Here is a 19,307-nt window from a genome sequence, read left to right as displayed (position 1 = left end):
CACCCACTTAAAGTATATAGTTCAGTACTTTTTATTATATAATAAAAATTAAAAAAACGAATGATCTCAACAGGAAATAAATAAGTTTATTCTTAAGAAATTATATTTATTGAACTTTTACTATGTGCCAAGCATTATTCTGAGCACCTGCTTTTGTATGAAATCATTTAATCTTCGTAACAATCCCATGAGATCGGTACCATTATTACCATTTTACAGATGAAGTAACTGAAGCACAGAGAGGTTAAGTAACTTGCCCAGAATCACATTGCTAGTAAGTGGCAGAGCTGAGATTCAAACTTAGGCATTCTGGCTCCTACAGCCTCTTTTCAACTATTGGGTTATACTGCCTACAATAGACAGTTTATTGGCGTGTTGTGATGCTGCTAGCTCCTGAATGAGATTTTTTAATAAATAAAATGTTTCACCTTTATGCAGAGAGCCAAATTTTCATCCTGAAACAAGTTATTTAAGACTACATTTATGCTTAAATTTTAAAGATTTTTGTATGTTCCCTAAAACCATGTTTTTAAACACGGCTACTTTTTTCCTTTTGATATATTTTGTATTTAAGTAAAAAATCCTGTACTATGATTCTTTAAAATGTTTGTATCTTTATCATACTTTCATTTTTAACATGTTCTTTAAAAACTTTTTTTTCTTTTATTGTTATTCCATTTCAAGTCTTAGTAGAGTTGAAACTAAGACTCATGGTTTCGTTATATTTCAGATTTTTATTCACTGTCTTGTGCCTTAAAAGTCTGAAATGCACCCCTCCGGGTTTTCTTGAACCTCCCCTTTTTTTTTCATCCTCCCTGTTTATTCGTAACAGCTGAATTGCTTTCTTTTTATTGTTTGTTTTCTTTTTTCAGCAATGCAGCCTTTTAGCATGTCTTACAGTTTTGACTTGTCAGGTAAAAAAAAAAAAAGGCACTTTCACACCTGACGTGGGTTTTGTAGTTTCCATGAAATACATTTCATTCATCTGCTTCTTCAAACATGTCAGAAAAGAAAAATGAAAGGCTTATTCTAAGCTGTGGTCAGTAAAAAAATACTTTCTGCTTATTTGAAAAACAACGTACTTAAAAAAAAAATTAGAACTGTAGTAAATCTGTTGCCTACCAAGGGATTGTGGAAGAACCATTATGGTATACCTATGGTTATGGAATATGGCTGTCAATCCTAGTGGTCACTCCCACTCACCCACTCTTCTAAAGCAATGCTGTCGAAGTCTAAAATAGAACTTTGCCTTAAGAGAACAGAAAATACTGTCAAGAAACAGTTTTGACGTTTCATATTCTCTAAAGCACTTAAGTAGCTAAACTAAAAACTGTCAGCTCCTTCAGAGGACCACCACTCCTCAGTTGATGAGCAAGAGCTGTCTTTTCTTTCTCTGTGCTTCCTGTAGATAGAGCCCAGTCACAAATGAATCTGAGTGCTGATTAAGACTATAAAAACAGAAAAGTATTGTAATGGCTTTGGTTGTGAAATATGTGCCCCAGGTTTGTAGTACAAGTTGAGACCCCTTCTTTTAAATAGACAGGGGTTAATAGTGAAACAAGTAACTATTAATGACTAAACTTGATCTGTAAAGTCAGCCCTCCTTTTAAATTGAGTTTTTAAACTATATATGAGCGAGTTTTCCAAGCCAACTTAATCCCAATAAATTATTTTGCAAGTTACAGTTTTTAATTTTGGAAGCTGCTGTTTTGAAGATAAAATGTTGGGACTAATATTTTCTTCCAGAATTTTTTTTTACTTGCAATGGAATTGTTGGCATGCTTTATGTACAAATTCATGTTTAAAGAGTCAGAGAGTTCTGGTATCATATTCTGTCTATGAATATTTACTGAGTACCTTTCAACTGCTAAACTAGTTCCCAGCTGTTTTTTAAATTTCTGTTTATATTTGTAGGTCTCAGATATGACTAATATTTGTGCTTTCAAGAAACTCAGATAAATATTTTATAATCTTCACTTACTACTTTTGACTGACCACTGAAGAGCTTTTTCTATTTTCTTTATTCATTTGAAAAGTTTTTCATTTTATCAACCAGAGTAATCTCATAAAAAAATTTGGTCTGAAAAATAAACTCAGAAATGTTTTGGAATATGTATGTTACTGCAACCCCCCAAAAGTTGGCAGTATATATGCAGTATATATTACAGACTCTTCTAACTATCCATTGAAGATGTTTCCATCAGTTGGACTGTATGAAAGCGGCTGGCTACCCAAACTCATTGACTATTGGCTCACACAGGTTAGGCACAGGTGGCTGCACTAGACAGTATGCATGCCCACATGCATGAGACATAGGTGTACTTTGTCTTCTTATAGCTTATATGATGGGTTCTGTGTTGGGAAGAAAGTGCTTGGTGCTTAATCTCCTTGATATAAGAGGAGCAAAACATTTTTGTTTGCTTTCACTGCTTATCATTTGCTGTAATTTATTTCATACTTTAGTATACTTCATGATTGCCACATGCTTCATTCTTGATTTCTCATGCTACTTTTATATTTTCATTGTTGCATTTTGACTAATCAATTAAAATGTCCCAAATTATAAATGGAAAAGATTGATTCATTCTTCTAACCTAAATGCAAAGATTGGAATGCATTTCTTCTCAAAGTTGAAAAATTAACAAACAAAGGAGTAAATATTTAAACATCTAGTATAGATAATGCCTCTAAACTTAAGTGCAGAATAAGACATAATAAAGTATATCCTGTAGTTTAGGCATGTCTTAGAAATATTAATTCTTAGTGGTAAATCCTAACAATCCATTCAGCATTAATTAAAGTAAGTATAATTTATTTTTCCAATGCAAATATTAAATATATAATCGGTATCCCAGTTATATTTCCTCCCACTAAATAAGGCAGCAGCTGGTTATTATATAAAGTTATTACATAAAGTATTTAATATCATGGTTATACATTTTAGGTTCAGAATCTAAGGTATGTGACTTCTAAAGCCATATCTATCATCTTAAATATTTTGCTTCCTTATCAATATTACCAGTTTTTTCTCAAGAAATTCTGACTTATACAGAAGTACAAAGCTTTAGCTAAGTATTTGGTTTTCTCACCTAATACACTGAATTAATAACGAGGATTCATACATTTAAACAGAAAAGAATAAGTCAATCAAACTACTTTTAAACATCTCTTAAAAATATGTTCATACTGGTTCTTTTACAATATGTAATATGAGATAAAATCACATACAGTATTTAGTCTTATATGTGGAGATTATTCAGAAACCTGACTTATGTAGTATATTTTTTATTAATTCCATTTATCGCAAAGCTTTGAATTTAGTACAAGGTGTTTATTTTAGTAGTTTCAGTTAGTCAGCTCAAATACAGTTATCAGTCTCATAGTACAGTGTTTAGGCAATTAGAGAGCTATTTGGTAATTTCTCAAATCCCCTGCACTGAGAATGAAATAAACTCATGGCAGCCACTATCACTTAACAGTGTTTTCTAAACTTCATTTCAGATACCACCCTCATGACTTTTGCCAGACTTAAGTGCCTGCCACCGGTACTATTTAATTTGTTTAAATCTACCATAAATTACTTTTTAAAATGTCTTAAGCAAAAACATGCATAAAATTATGTATATGATATAGTAGTTATTTTTTTCTGAAACAGTAAAATAAATATATAACCATTAAAACTGTTGCAGTGTTCCTCTATGCACTACTAGTGTTTTCATCCTTAGGGAAGCTCTGACCTGGCAGATTGGGAATATGAAACTTGGGAAGCTGACTACATTCTTTTTCTCACCATACCTCCAATTTGGGAGCCTTGATTAGAATAAGGGTAGCTAAGAGGGGTGAGAGATGTATATAATTTTAACATTGTGCTTTCTCTTGAAAGACTACTATGACATGAACAATTCTATACCAAGTGCGTAAAATAAAATATACTATGGTATAAGATTTTTAAAAATATACTTCAAGACTATATTTAAACACTTCCTTTTTCCTTGAATATGAATTAACCGATTAGCCCAATCATTTTTTTCCTTTGCTTTCTGGAAAACTTTTAAATTACTCTCCTAATTGTGGCAGCCTACTGCTCTCTACACCTCCTTATGAAAGATTTACTTAAAGATTTTAAACTTTATAATTTGTGTAATAACTTACTGCTTTTGCCCTTCTGTCTCCTTCAGCATACCTCCTCCCCCAGTTATGCATTTGTTCTAGCTACTTAATACTTGGAAAGGTAATAACAAAATTAATGCATGTGTTGTCAAGGTTTCTATTAGAAATTGTATGTAAAATGATTAATGATTGACAGGTATGTCTACTTCCTTCCTTTTTCCTTTCCTTCTTCCTTCCTTGCCCACTCAAACCCTTCTAGTTCACAAGGGCATGTTCTCTGACCTTCTTGATATCTAAAAATAAGCAGAAATTGTAAATATTAAATTAGATATATGTCATTTATAATAAATAATGTACATGATTCTTTTAAATGATGTCAAGGGACACTGTATTAGAACACACAAATGCTGAGTGATTAGTGGAAATCTACCTCTTATACTTCAAGCACATAAATATTATATGTTGGGGGGAAACTATTAATAGAATACTTTATAATGACTTCAGTTACAATGTTTTCCCTTCCTAAAGGAGCATTGATCATGACTTTTTCACTTCAGTGCCTATTGTACCCTTTACCCCCAACTACAGGAGCTTCACAGACTGTTCCATGTTCACAGATTAGTTCATGGTGCTGGTTTAGAACTTAAATTATGCAGTGACTGCTTTTTCTCTTTGTTAAATACTCTGATTTAGTAGTTAGTTATTAAACTTAGTCCATGTTTAACACTTCATTTGAAATACTGAAGAAAATTAATTCCACTTGCATTGGAAAATTACAAGCTATAGAACAAAATAAAAGTGGCCTTTAGAATGAATACTAATAAGGATTCAAGTATCAGCTCTGCCACAGCTGTGTGACTCTGGCTAAATGATTCTGAGCCTTAGTTAACTTGCTAATAAAGATACAGATCAGCATTAATTATTGCTAACATTCATTGTGCTCTGCCTTTTTTACACACAGTATTAAGTATTTTATCTGTAATTGTTAACTTATTTAATCTTCACAACAAGACCATGTCTGTTTTTAGCACATTTAACAGATGAGGAAACGAGGTTAGGTAACTAGCAATCTATACTCTGTCATCTGTGCTCTGTACTCTGCTCTATACTCTGTACTCTATACTCTGTACTCTATACTCTGTGCTCTGTACTATGTGCTCTGTGCTCTGTACTCTATACTCTGTAGTCTATATACTCTGTATCTGTACTTTGTAATCTGTACTCTATATTCTGTACTCTGTGCTCTGTTCTCAGTACTCTGTGTTCTGTACTCTGCTCTGTACTGCTGCATTTCTTTCATTTGTTATATTGCCTTTCCATCCAGATTTGAGCTCTGAATAATCTAAATCAGTTTTATCAGAGAGAATGTATCCAAAATTCTTTGTGTTTCATGTTTATATAAACAGATTATTGGCTATTTTAAATCAAACCGTTTCATATCTTAGAGCCATAAGCCTAATAAGGCTTTATGCATGCCATCACTTTGAACCATCTATCACTAGCTCGTTAAAGGCTATAAAGTAAATTTAGCCTCTCTGGGCGTCTTGAAAATAGAGAAGTTGAAGTCAGTTATATCTGTAGGATTTCTGCCAGCTCTAAATTCTAATCTATAAGTGTGAATATATAATTAGTCAGTTTTCTTTAATTGAATCCAACAGTTAATAGCTGCCAAAAATGTTTTATATATGTAGACATTACTGTATCAAGCCTCTGTGTTGTATTTGCGTGACATTTTTGTATCAAGCCTATGTGTTGTATTTGTGTGAAAACTACATTATTCCACTGATTACCTTTCTTGGCTCAAGAAAAGATTAGCTTTCTTCTTTCTTTTGCCAGATGGAAGTACCCCTGATTCTCCAAAGAACATGGTGGAATCATCGATGGTGAATGGAGGTTTAACATCACAAACAGAAAATGGGTTAAATGACGTGCAGCAGGTACCTGTGCAGCGGAAGAAACTCCTGAAAGCTCCAACTCTGGCTGAACTGGACAGCTCTGACTCCGAGGTGTGGTCCCGTGGGGTCCCGTTTCACAAATCTTGATTCGAAGTTCGGGATGCTAACTCTCTGACTTTGTTTACTAATCACATTGCTTCCTTTATCCCTTCCTATTTTTCAAACAGTAAAGCTAGGATTAAAATTCATTAGTTTAGCAGGAAATAAAACAGTGGATTACTTACTATTACTTAGTAAAGACCAATATCATACCCATAGTTTATAGATTATGTTTTGAAATATTCATATAATCATAGATGATAGTGGGGTTAAAGTAAATCAACAATTTTCAAACTCATATTATCTTAAATATCTTTCCCTTTTCAGGGGGGAAGGAAAAAGAAAAACATTTCCATTAAAAATACTTACTGTGATATTATCCATTTATTTCTCTCTCTAAAACACACACACACACACACACACACACACACACACGCGGTTGTTATTTCCAACTCTCGGTTATGTTAGGGCACTTAACACTGTAATATCCTTATCCATTGATTTCTGTCTCTCCCACCAGAGTGCCAGCTCCCTGGGAGTAGGGACTGTGCTGAATTTACTTTATATCTCCAGTTCCTAAGACCCAGTAGACACTCATGTATTTAGATAAATTCATACTAATCTGTCAGAACAACAATTTAAGTTAAAAAAGCATCTACCCGAGGCACTACCCAGCATGGTAGCCACTAACCACTGTAACTATTGAAATTTAAAATAAGTAAATTTAAAACTCAGTTCAGTTCCAGTTCTCAAGTGCTTGGTAGCTACATGGGGCTAATGGTGACCATACTGGATGGTACAGATAACAATGCCACCCTCACAGAGAGCTCTGTCGGGACGGCATTGGTTTATAGCTATAGGGAGCACTCCTCCTTCACATCCACTGACCCACTTTTAACTCCTTTCTTTGTCCTCCTCCACTCACTTCCTGAGACAAGACTATATACCAGGCCATCATTAGACTAGTAGGCAGCCTGTACAATCTTCTTAGTTGTCCTTTTATTGAAGATATAACGCTAATCCCAAATCTAAATCTTGAGATGATTTGCTAGACACAGTTCTCTTAATCAGAGGGAGACCATTTTTGCACATCTACCCATCATCAATTCAGATATGAAGCAAGAAATAAGGTGCTGAAAAGAGAAGTGTTAGAGCTAGGTTTCAGCTAACTCTGACATTTGTCACTGGCTGCTGGTTTAAGCCGGGATGAGTCATAATTCCTTAGTGGTAGTGGAAATCTGAGATTCATGAAATACAGTGAATGATCTTAGACAAGGGCCTGGCACGAAGCATTTTTCTTCCTTCAGCTGCAATTTAAAATTGATATTTTTTTAAGTACTAAAGATAGATTAATCAAAGGTACTAAATGTGGAAATGCCTATGTTCTTTTTTTTAAACTTCTGAATATAGACTTTTAAAACTTCTAAATGTAATTTTAAAACTTATAAATATGTTCAAACTTTAACATTTAGAAAACACAGATAATCAGAAGTCTTTATTTTTAAACAACTGGGACTTCGTAATAATCAAAGTTTCAATAGTTTTTACTAATGAAACTCGGCTTTAATTTAATAGTGGTAGATTAGTTGTGTTCATCTTAAAAAGCTCTCTTAACTTTAGCTACTTTAAGATTATCTATCGACTGATTAAAGCCAACTCAGAAGAATGTCTGTTGTAAAGCCTGATAATTAACTGACATTTCTATAGACATGAACAAAGTAACCTCAAAACTCAAACTACATTTCCTTACAATGTGAATTAGTGATGACAATTGTCCACATGGAAGCTGCTGTGGGTTCTGGCTCTGGCTCTGTAGACAGGGCACAAGGACAGGTCCCTCATCTTGTCAGCCATCAGTGTCCTCCATCCAATGAGTTGATGGAGTTGATCCCAGGATCTTCAGGTCTCTTCCAATGATAGAACCTGGAAGTTCTGCCCAAAAGTATGAACATGGAAAAGATGTTCAGGAATTCTGCCTTTTCCAAATTGATGGGTAGGTATTCATTTCCCCACCTTAATTAATTCCTGACATCAAGGAATTTCTCAACCAAGATTGATTTATCTCGGGTCACGTTTGCTCACTTATAAAAATGACCACAAATACAGACAGATACATCCCACATCACATTGCACAAACTGTCTTCATTCACAGTTTATAGTAATGTTGTTCCCTATTTTTTATATATTCTGTAACTCTTCATTTGTTCATTTCACCAACTTTGTTTTCCCCATTGCCATTCCATTTTTCCCATTCAAATATTTATTGAATGCCTTCAGTAAGAGCTAAGAGGGAGACAGAAATACGATGAGCTTTCCCCTCCCATTGCTTATAGTCTAAATGGGAACTATAAAACATACACCTGAGAATAATTACCTATGTTTAGTGAGCACACATGGACTACCAGGAGCTGTCTGAGGCTGTGTAGTGTATGGTGTAGTGTGCCACTACCGGGGTTGGGGAGATGGAGAAACCTCATGGAAGAGGTAGGATTTGGGCAATAGAAGCAAGTGAGCAGAAGAGCCTGGCAGAGGTTTTCCAACTTTATTGTGTGACACATGCCATGCAGAGTCACAGCAGGTTTCTATATTTCTCCCCTACTGGCCCAGACTTTCCCTGAGGGCGGAGAAGCATCTGATTCAAACCTGTCTTCTTTACATCAACTATGCTGACTTATCTAATGAGTTCCTGGCTGAGGTTGCACCATGAACAAGACTAAGTCAAGGCTCGGGGCTATAGTTAGAAGAAAGTACAGACCAAATAAAGAGAAATCTCAGAAAAGCTGGTCCTATTCTTTTTCTTCCATCCTCTCAGTTTTATCACCTGTTTTGCCATTTTTCTTCCTTCCCTCCCATTAATGAGTGTTTTCCAAACTTTTTAAGCACCCAAACTTTTTTTCACATCAAACCTACAGAAGCGTAATGTCTGTCAGCAAAAACGGAGAGCGGAGACTAGAGCCCTGCCAACCACCACCTACCATCTTCTGGGGCCTCCCCTAAGGCCTTACTGAGCAACGTGAGATTCCTTTTCCATTCTAAAAGTAGGGTTTCACTAGGAAATTACAGTACTCAGCTAACACTGAGCTTCTGGCTAATGGATCTGCCTGCCTCCCCTGCTCCTTGCACAGGCCTCTTTGCCTACCCTCCATACTGAAGCACTTGCAGTGTTAGAAGAAGAGACCAGAACCTCCCCTTAAGGAAGAAGCAGTGATGTTTCCAGCTGCAAGCTGAGCACTTTATGCCCTACTTATGTGGGAAATACTATTATGCATGTTTAAATTTTTTCTCTTACCATGTCTTATCTCATTAGAGATTTCTTTCACATTTTAAGAAATACCTTCTTGCCACCAAAATACCAGCTTTATGATAAACTCTTTCATACATGATCTCATTTAACTTCCTTTTCCATGGGGACTTCATATTAAGAGATACCTTCCACCATTGCAGAATATCACTTTTGCTCACCTATATATATGCTTTTTATTTGATTACACGGTCCACCAGAAATTTCCTATTGCCCAATGCTGTCTTTGAGGTTTAACTTAAACTTGGATTCAAATTATCACAAAGAACAGTTTACTACTTAAATAATCCCTATTTAGTTCCAAATTTCCTATAATCAGTCAATATATTATTATAAATCAAATATACTTATGAAATAGAATATTAATGAATTATTTACTTTATCAATGTAAATTCAACTGCTTTATGTAAAAACAAACACTCCGTCTTAGTAATTTTAAGAACTGTAAGACACTGGCCTACATTTTAATTTTCTTAATGCCATAAGTTCATTGTTCAATCGGGGAGATACATTTTTTTTTTTCCCCTTTCTCTCAAGAACTCCAGTTGCAAAACCAGCAAACTGATTTTTTCTCTTAGACTTACCCGACAGCTTTGTACATTTGAATAATAATAATAATAATAATAGTTAAATAATAATTAAATAATAAGCATTAACTTCAAGCTGGGCTTGGTGTATTTTGAAAGATGCTAGTTGTTAAGCTTGGCCATTTGTAGTAGTCCAGAAATCTCTTTAGGCCTTAGAAATAGGTTATCAAATCTGCTATTCTGCTAGAACTAGAACTAACCCACATTGTTTACCTAAAAAAAAATATCATGAGCATTTTCCCATCTCATTAAATACCCTTTTCCAACATGATACCTAATATCTGTGTGGTATTCCATCATAATAATTTACCATATTTAACCAGTCCCCTATTTTGGAACATTTAGGTTGTTTCCAGTTTTTTACCATTACAAATAGCAGTACTATTGTAAATATCCTTATGGTACATTTTTGTTTTGAAATCTTTCTCAGAATATTTCTAGAAGTATTTTCTACATGAAACAATGCACATTTTTATAGCTCCTGAAACATATTGCCAAATTCCTTAGAGAAAACTATAATACTATTTCATTGAGCTAATAACTATGTTATACTTTAGGTTTTATAAATTCATAGTCTTCACAAAGACCCTAGAAAGTATTTATGATCCTTATATAAAAGATAAGGAAAGAAAAAGCAGAAACTGTTTTTGAACTTAGATTGTTAAGGAGTTAGTAAGTGATAGAGTCATATTTGAAACCCAAGTGTAACTCCAAAGATTGCATATCTCATTAACTTGCCAGTATTCCAGCTAGCAGTATATGAGAATGCCTGACTTTTTAAAAATTTAAACTGGAAGGGGTCTTAAAATTTTGTTCAACATCATTATTTTTCAGTGATAAAACTGAGCCCTTAGTAGAGACAGAGACCAAGTGTAAAAAGTCACATAACTTTTTAAGTAGCAGAATCCCTACTAAGCTAGACCTCCCAACACCAGACCTTTTTTCCATCACTCTTTTTTTTCTCTTCTGAGAAATCTAACTTCAATGTTTCTTGCTTCACTTTATTAATCTCTGCTAGCTTATCCCAGGTAACATTTTAAAAATGAAGATAAGCTTTGATCAGAGCCATATCCGATCAAAGCTTTTAGTAGGAAATCTAAATAAAGGAGTTATTATCTGAACATTCACTGGACTTTTTTCAGGAAGAGGAAGATTTTCATTCCTGTTAAATGAGTTAGATGCCCAGACTGGCCTCTAAGATGATACTGGCAGCCTTCAGTGACATTGCCATCCTTGGAGCAAAGCAACAGTGAAGCACTGAAAGTTCTGAAAGGGACTCCATTGCAGCCAGAACCTGGTTAAGAGTCACTGGTTAGGACGTAGAACCAGAGAAAGCCTAACTTAGTGAGTGTCAGAGACTAGTAATGGATCAGACAATACAAACAAGCAAATTTCAGAAACCAGGCCAGGCGGTAGAAAAGATTGATGTTCCAGAGATGTCAGAGACCTATCAAATTCCTTCAGAAAGGCAGAAAGCATTTCATCAATGGGAATAGATGTTACAGGGAAGCAGCAAGCAAGATTCCACACACAGATTCTCTCACTAAGGAGATCTGACCTCTGAAAGTCCCCTGGTTCCCCTTCTGGGTGTCTTTGTGATTCCTCTCAGGCAGGAATTAATCCTGGTGAAGATTCATTTTCAAGTAGTCAGAAAATGGGCAGCTGCCTGAAGTGGGCATGCAGGGACAGAGGACCATCAACAGCTCTGGGAACAAATCCCAAAAGGCCCTGAATTATACCAGTGTCCCCACAACTTTTCTGTCTCCTATAGACTAACTTGCATTCATTCCACCTGCCCCAGGACAGGTTCTTGGCTGTTCACAGTGGGAGCAATTAAAATCAGTGAAGGAGAATGAATCAGTGAAGGTTGAAAGGTGTGGATATGTCTCAGAGTTCTGTAACATTAGGCTTTAAAAACTGTTTCTAGTAAAAGTGGGCTGAAGTAGGTGAGTCAGGGGGATGGTTTCTGCTGTTTAAATCAGGATAGCACTCAACTCATAATTATTTGGGAAGTGCTATGTATGACTCATTTTTTTCTTTTCCTAAGAGATACTCTTGACTTTTATTTTCTTTTGACCTGCCATAAGCAGAAGGAGGTCATTTTAGTTGCTTGCTAGCTTTTCTGGAGAGTTGTGTGACCTATATGGTGTCTGGGGTTGAGGCTTTGCTTACATTGCTTGATTTTTTTTTCCGCGGTAAGTATCAAGAGTGTGGAGGTCACTGTTCAGACCTTCTTTGTTTGAACTGTGTGGTTTACACAGCCTTTTTTCTTCTCTTGTTCTTTGACCAGATCCTTTGAATTGCAGCTTGTTTGAAACTAATGCTTTCAGCAGTAGGTTTTAGGTGAAGCCAGTTTTTAGTGAATGGCTAATTCTTAAAGTCACTTTAACTAAGTAGGTCAAAGAGAATTTTCCCTATTTGTCTTACATAATCATAGATTCATATATTAACCTAATTTTCTTTTATATTTAAAAATATTTAGCAGTTTTCTATAGGTATTATAGAAGTTAGTTGCCATCTAGTTAGTGTATATTCTGTCATAGAGTAGATAGTAAATTTTTCATGAATAAATATTGTGCTTCATTTTGGTATAGTCCAAAACAAATTAAGACAATCTCTTCTCACTAGAAATTGGAATTTAAATTTTATTTGGCACAATGTAGACACTTTTCTAGATTCACATGACATTTCATGAAATGTTTATTTTCATCTATTCATTCGACAAATATTTACTCATTACTAAGTGATGGGTTTGGTACTAGGTAACAACAATGAACAAAACATATGGCATCTATCTTCGTGGGGTTCCCAATCTATTACTTTTATAAATGTGTTAAATATTTTCCGTAAGTTATATTAACTACCATTTATTGTATGCCAGGTAATGTGTTAGCATTTTGAATATATTAGCTCATCTAATTCTTCCAACAACCCTATGAAAAGGTGGTATTATAATACCCTCTTTTACTAATGATGAAACTAAGATAAGAAACTTGCTCAATGTCACATCACTCTAATAAGTGACAAAGCCAGGACACAAACCCAGACATATCTAATTTTAGATCCCTTCTATTTTGTCTTCTACTTGCCATAGATTTTGGGCATTATAATTTGGTGCCTCATGTTAAAATAAATATTTAAGAGTAAAATGTTATTAATTAGTCTGAGGAATCTCTCTATTTCTCTGCCCGTACCTATCTCAGGAAGAGACTCTGCACAAGTCAGCCAGCAGCAGCAGTGTGTCCCCCTCCTTCCTTGAAGATCCCTTACTGGAGGCTGTGTCCACAAGGAAGAGTGAGTATTTGTGGCATAGAGAACTAGTGTCAGATACCTTAAATAATACACCTGTCCTGGAATAGGGAATCCCAGTGCCTTGTGATCATTTAGGGTAGAAAGAATTAAGCCTGGAATTTTACTAGTCAGGAATAGAAATATTCAGTTATATTCCTAGAGGGACATCAGAAGGTAAGACTAAACTGATAACTGGGCCTCAGTTTCTTAACTTAGATCAGTGACGTTTGCGTTTACACATAATAGTTGTAGGGAATAAGTTAATTCTCTATGTTTTTATTTTAAATTAATTACCTCCTTGTCTGGATTTAAGCCAGAACTTCTAAATAATCACACTTGTTATCACCTCCTCCTCACACATATATACATATCCATACCCACATACATGTGTAGATAGTAAAAACACTTTTTAACTTCAGAATATAAAGTTAAGTGATTTATAAATGCTTTTAGTATTATTTTTCATTTATAAGATCATTATAAAGGAAAAAAATTACATATTAAGGGAGAGGATTCTGGGAAGACGGTGGAATAGGAAGTACCAAGAGTTTTTCGCCCCACCTAGACAATTGCACTGGCAGAATCTGTCAGAAATAACTATTTTGGAACTCTGGAGTCTGTTGAAGGCTTATAATTTTCAAGGGGAGACTTGGATAGTAAACTGTGGTAAATTTCAGTCAGTTCTTAGCCTACAAGCAGCTACTTATTCTCCTCCCCGAGTCACATGACAGATAATTGTGTACTATTCCCGTAACCAGCTTGCACATAGTTTGTAGGAGCCAGGTGGGCAAAAAAGACCCTGTCTTCCAAATACTGGGACTCTGTGCTCTGATTGCTGCTTCTGACTCCAAAGGTGCAAAGAGGTGGGCAACCATTGTTGCATTTTTGCTAACTAACCCCCGCTCCAGCTCAAGTGACTTCTGCGGGATTAAAGGGCTGGCACCCTCCCCTTTTCATTTTTCACTTTTTCCCCTTTTGGAACCTAGGCATTATAGACTAGAACATTCAAAAGCAGGTGCGTATGCAAAAGAAATCAGAGAGTGACTACGCATGATTAGGGAATAACTCATAAAAGACCAGAGAAGATCTTAAGTTTACACCTCAGGCTGATCCTCAGCACAGAGACATGCTACAACAATCAAAAAAATAATACACAAAAACAATAACAAAAAAACAGCATACCCTGGGGAGAGGGAGAATCTCTTTTCCAGAGTTTACTACATTATTAGATTCAAATGTCCAGTGTTCAACAAAAAAAAAATCACAAGGCATATACAGAAACAGGAAAGTATGGCCCATTCAGAGGGGAAAAATAACAGAAATTGTCCCAGAAAAAAGATCTGATGGCAGATATACTAGACAAAAACTTTAATACACTATTTTAAAGATGATCAAAGAAATAAAGGAAGATGTGGAAAAATTCAAGAAAATGATGTGTGAACAAAATGGAAATATCAATAAAGAAATAGAAATCCTAAAAAAGAAACCAAAAAGAAATCTAGAGCTGAAAAGTACAATAATTGAAATGAAAAATTCACTAGAGGGATTCAGAGGCAGATTTGAGCAGGGAGAAGAAAAATCTATCAATCTTGAAGATAGGACAATGGAAATTATTGAGTCTGAGGAGCAGAAAGAAAAAAGATTGAAGAGCACCAGACAGAAACTAAGGGACCTGTGGGATACCATCAAGCAGACCAGCGTATACATTGTGGGAGTCCTCAGAGAGAAGAAAGGGGTGTAAAGAATATGTGTGAAAGTAATGGCTGAAACTTCCCAAACTTAATGAAAGGCATGACTATAACCATCCAAGAACCACAACTAAGATGCACTCAAAGAGACCCACATCAAGACACATTATAATCAAACTTTCAAAAGACAAAGACAAAGATAGAATCTTGAAAGAAGCAAGAGAAAAGTGAGTTAAAACAGATGAGGGATCCTCAATAAGATTTTCAGCAGATTTCTCATCAGAAACTTTGGGGGCCAGAAAAAAGTGGGCCAATGTATTTTTTTAAAAGTGCTAAAATAAAAAGACATCAACCACGAATCCTATGTCTAGCAAAACTGTCCTTTAAAGGTGAAGGAGAAATCAAGAGATTCCCAAATAAGCAAAAGTTGAGGGAATTCTTGACCATTAGACCTTCCCTGCAAGAAATGCTCAACAGAGTCCTGCAGGGTGAAATGAAAAGGACACTAGACAGTAATTTGAAGCCATACAGAGAAATAAAGATCTCAATGAAGGTAAATACATGTATAATTATAAAAGCTAATATTATTGTAACAGTGGTTTGTAACTGTACTTTTTATTTTCTACATGATTTAAGAGACTAATACATGTAAAGAAAAAATAATTATTAGTATAAAAGGTAGTGTTACTGTAGCTTTGGTTTGTAACTCCAAATTTTGTTTTCTACATGATTCGATAGACTAATGCATTTTAAAAAATTATTTGTCTTCTATGTTATGAGGCAATTTATAAAGATGTAATTTTGTGATACCAACAACCAAAAGTGATGGGGATAGAACTGTATAGGAGCAGAGTATTTTGTGTGTTACTGAAGTTAAACTGGTTTCAATCCAAATTAGAGTGTTAATAACTTTAGGATTTTAAATGTAATTCCCATGGTAACCACAAAGAAGATAGCTATAGAATATAAACAAAAGGAAATAAGAATTTAAACATTTCACTACAAATTCATCTAAACACAATTAAAGCCAGGAATGCAGGAAATGAGGGACAAAAAGCTATACAGCATATAGAAAACAAATAGCACAATGACAGAAATAAATCACTCATCAGTAATTGAAATTAAATTGATTAACCTCTTTAATCAAAAGACAGATTGGCATAATGGATAAAACATATGATCCAACTATATGCTGTCTAGAGTTCTATCAATAATTGTATGCCATCAAATTGAATTACCCAGATAAAATGGACAAATTCCTAAAAATGCGAAAACAGCAAAACGAAATCAGAAAGTAGAAAATCTGAATAGACCTATAATTAGTAAGGATATTGAATAAATAATCTTGTTATCTCCCAGCAAGGGCTTGGAACTGATGCTTCACTGGTGAATTCTACAACATTCAAAGAACTAGCAACTGATCATTATCATAATTTCTAAAAACAAATTTTTAAAGAAAAGGACACTTCCTATGTTATTCAGTGAGACTAACATTACCCCGATACCAAAGCCAGACAAAGACTACAAGAAAACTACAGACCCAGTACTCCTTATGAACATTAATGCAAAAATCTCAACAAAATACTAGCAAATAGAATTTAGCAGTGTATTAAAATGATTACACAGCATGACCAAGTGAGATTTATTCCTGGAATGTAAGGGTGGTTCAACATAAAAATTGGTAAGTGTATTAACAGAATGAAAGAAAAAAAGCCACGTGATCACTTCAATTGATGCAGGAAAAGCATTTGACAAAATTCAACACCCTTTCATGATAAAAACACTCAGCAAACTAGGAATAGGAGGAAACTACCTCAACATAGTAAAAGCCCACAGCAAACAGTATACTCAATGGTGAAAGACTGAACATGTCGCCTCTAAGATCAGGAACAAAACAAGGGTACCTCCTTTCACCACTTTTATTTAACATAGTACTGGAAATTCTAGCCAGAGCAATTTGGCAAGAAAAGGAAATTAAAGGCATCCAAATTGAAAAAGAAGAGGTAAAAGTATATCTTTTTGCAGATGATATGTTCTTACATGCAGAAAACCCTAAATATTTCACACACAAAAAAATGTTAGAATAAGTGAATTTAGCAAAGTAGCAGAATACAATGTCAACACACAAAGATCAGTTGCATTTCTATGCACGAGCAATGAACAATCTGAAAAAGAAATTACAAAAACAATGCCATGTATCATAGCATCAAAAAGAATAAAATGCTTAGGAATTCACGTAACCAAGGATGTGAAAGATTTTTTGAATAAAACCTATGAATCTTTGCTGAAAGAAATAAAGGAAGATATAAATCAATGGAAATACATTTTATGTTCATGGATTCATAGACTTAATATTGTTAGAATGTCAGTATGACCCAAAGCAATCTTCAGGTTCAATGCAATCGCTATCCAAATGTCAATGATATTTTTTTGAGAAATGGAAGGGAAGAAAAAGATTGTAAAATTCATATGAAATCTCAAGGGATTCCGAATAGTCACAACAGTCTTGGAAAGAAGAACAACGCTGTAGAACTCACACTTCTTGATTTTGAAACTCACTACAAAACTGCAATAATAAAAACAGTGTGTATTTTCAGAAAGGGAGACATATAAACCAATGGAATAGAATAGAGAGCCCAGAATAGACCGTCACATATGTGATCAAGTGATTGACAGGTGTGCAAACATCATTCAATGGGGAAAGGACAGTCTTTTCAAGAAATGAAGATCCACTGAGAAAACTAGATATCCACATGCAAAAGAATGAAGTTAGACCCTTACCTAATACCATACTCAAAAATTAATTCAAAATGGATCACAGACCTAAAATAATAAAACTTTCAGAAGAAAACAGGATAAATGGCTCAGGACAATGGATTTGGTAATGATTTCTTAGAGATGACACCAAAGTCACAGATAAAAGAAAAAATAGACACATGAAATTAAAAACTTTTATGCATCAAATGCACTATCAACAGAGTGAAAAAAGCAACCCACAGAATAGGAGAAAATATTTGCAAGTTATATATCTGATAAGAGATTAATCTCCAGAACATATAGAGAACTCCTAAAATTTAACAACAAAAACCTAACAACCCAATTCAAAAATGGGCAAAGAACTCATAGACATTGCTCCAATGAAGAAACACATGAAAAGATTCTCAACATCATTAGGGAAATCATTATTTGCATAAGAACTACAATGAGATACCACCTCAAAGACATTGGAATGGCTACTATCAAAAAAACAGAAAGCAGCAAGTGTTGGGGAGAATGTGGAAAGATTTGAACCCTTGCACGATGTTGGTGGTAATATAAAATGGTACAGATGCTGTAGAAAACAGTATGGTGATTCCTCAAAAATGTAAAAATAGAATTACAATATGATCCAGCAATTCCACTCCTGAGCATATACCCAAAGAAAATTGAAAACAAGTCTTAAAGAGCTATTTGTACATCCGTGTTCATAGCAGCATTATTCACAATAGCTAAAACATGGAAGCAATTGAAGTGTCCGTCAATGGATGAATGGATAAAACAAAATGTGTTCCATACAATGGAATATTAGTCAGCCTTAAAAAGAAGAAAAATTGTGCAATATCTACAACAAATAAGCCTTGAGGATATTATGCTAAGTGAAACAAGGCAGTTACAAAAAAGCAAATATTGTTCATGATTCCACTTACATGAAGATTTTAGAGTAGTCAAAATCATAGAGACAGAGGGTAAAATGGTAGCCAGGGGCTGGGGAAGGAGAGAATGGGAAGTTATTGTTTAACGGGTATAGAGTTTATGGGGATGGATGGTGGTAATGGTTGCACAGCAATATAAGCATATTCAATACCACTGAACTGTATGTTGAAAAATGGTTAAGATGATAAATATTATATATGGTATATTGTACTGCAAGGGAAAAAAAAAAACACACCAAGAGAAAAAACTTATTAAGATATCCTTAGAGCATTGCCTTGATTTCCTATATACATGGAGGCTTTAGTGGTTAAAATTCTATAAATAATATTTCGATTTATTTAAACAGATTATATCAAAAATAATAGGAGCTGACCTTGGTTATTATCTGTAATTGGTATTGTGCCTGGCCCATTAACTACTATAGAGACCCAATTAAATCACATAATGGATTTCTGTATCTTTTTTCAGATTGTGGAAATTATGTTCTTTGTTTTTCTTTAGTGATTTCTCTTGGTTGGACAGTCCAAATAGATGGATCCTATTTAAATTTGAATTGACTTTCAATTTCCTCATCCACTGCATTGAAATAGCCTTATTGTTTGCAGAGAGAGTCGGAGAAAGTACTAAATAAAACTCTGGCAGT

General features: G+C 34.6%; 1 protein-coding gene across 5 annotated transcripts in view; it reads left to right on the top strand.

The window, feature by feature from the left end:
* The window catches only part of SPIRE1 (spire type actin nucleation factor 1), a 246,510-nt gene that overhangs the window by 204,588 nt on the left and 22,615 nt on the right, over nucleotides 1-19,307 (top strand). For 3 of the 5 annotated variants that reach the window (XM_074340400.1, XM_074340396.1, XM_074340398.1), the window contains exons 9-10: nucleotides 5,926-6,116; nucleotides 13,196-13,286. In XM_074340400.1, coding sequence (XP_074196501.1) covers nucleotides 5,926-6,116; nucleotides 13,196-13,286 — 282 coding nt within the window. The remainder of the gene's footprint in view (nucleotides 1-5,925; nucleotides 6,117-13,195; nucleotides 13,287-19,307) is intronic. The other 2 variants (XM_074340397.1, XM_074340399.1) reach the window with 1 other exon arrangement.

The sequence above is a fragment of the Rhinolophus sinicus genome, linkage group LG09 (genome assembly GCF_036562045.2).
Source record: "Rhinolophus sinicus isolate RSC01 linkage group LG09, ASM3656204v1, whole genome shotgun sequence".
NCBI lineage: Eukaryota > Metazoa > Chordata > Mammalia > Chiroptera > Rhinolophidae > Rhinolophus > Rhinolophus sinicus.
Note: the sequence above shows the minus strand (reverse complement) of the source record. Positions and strands in the feature narration are given on the sequence as shown.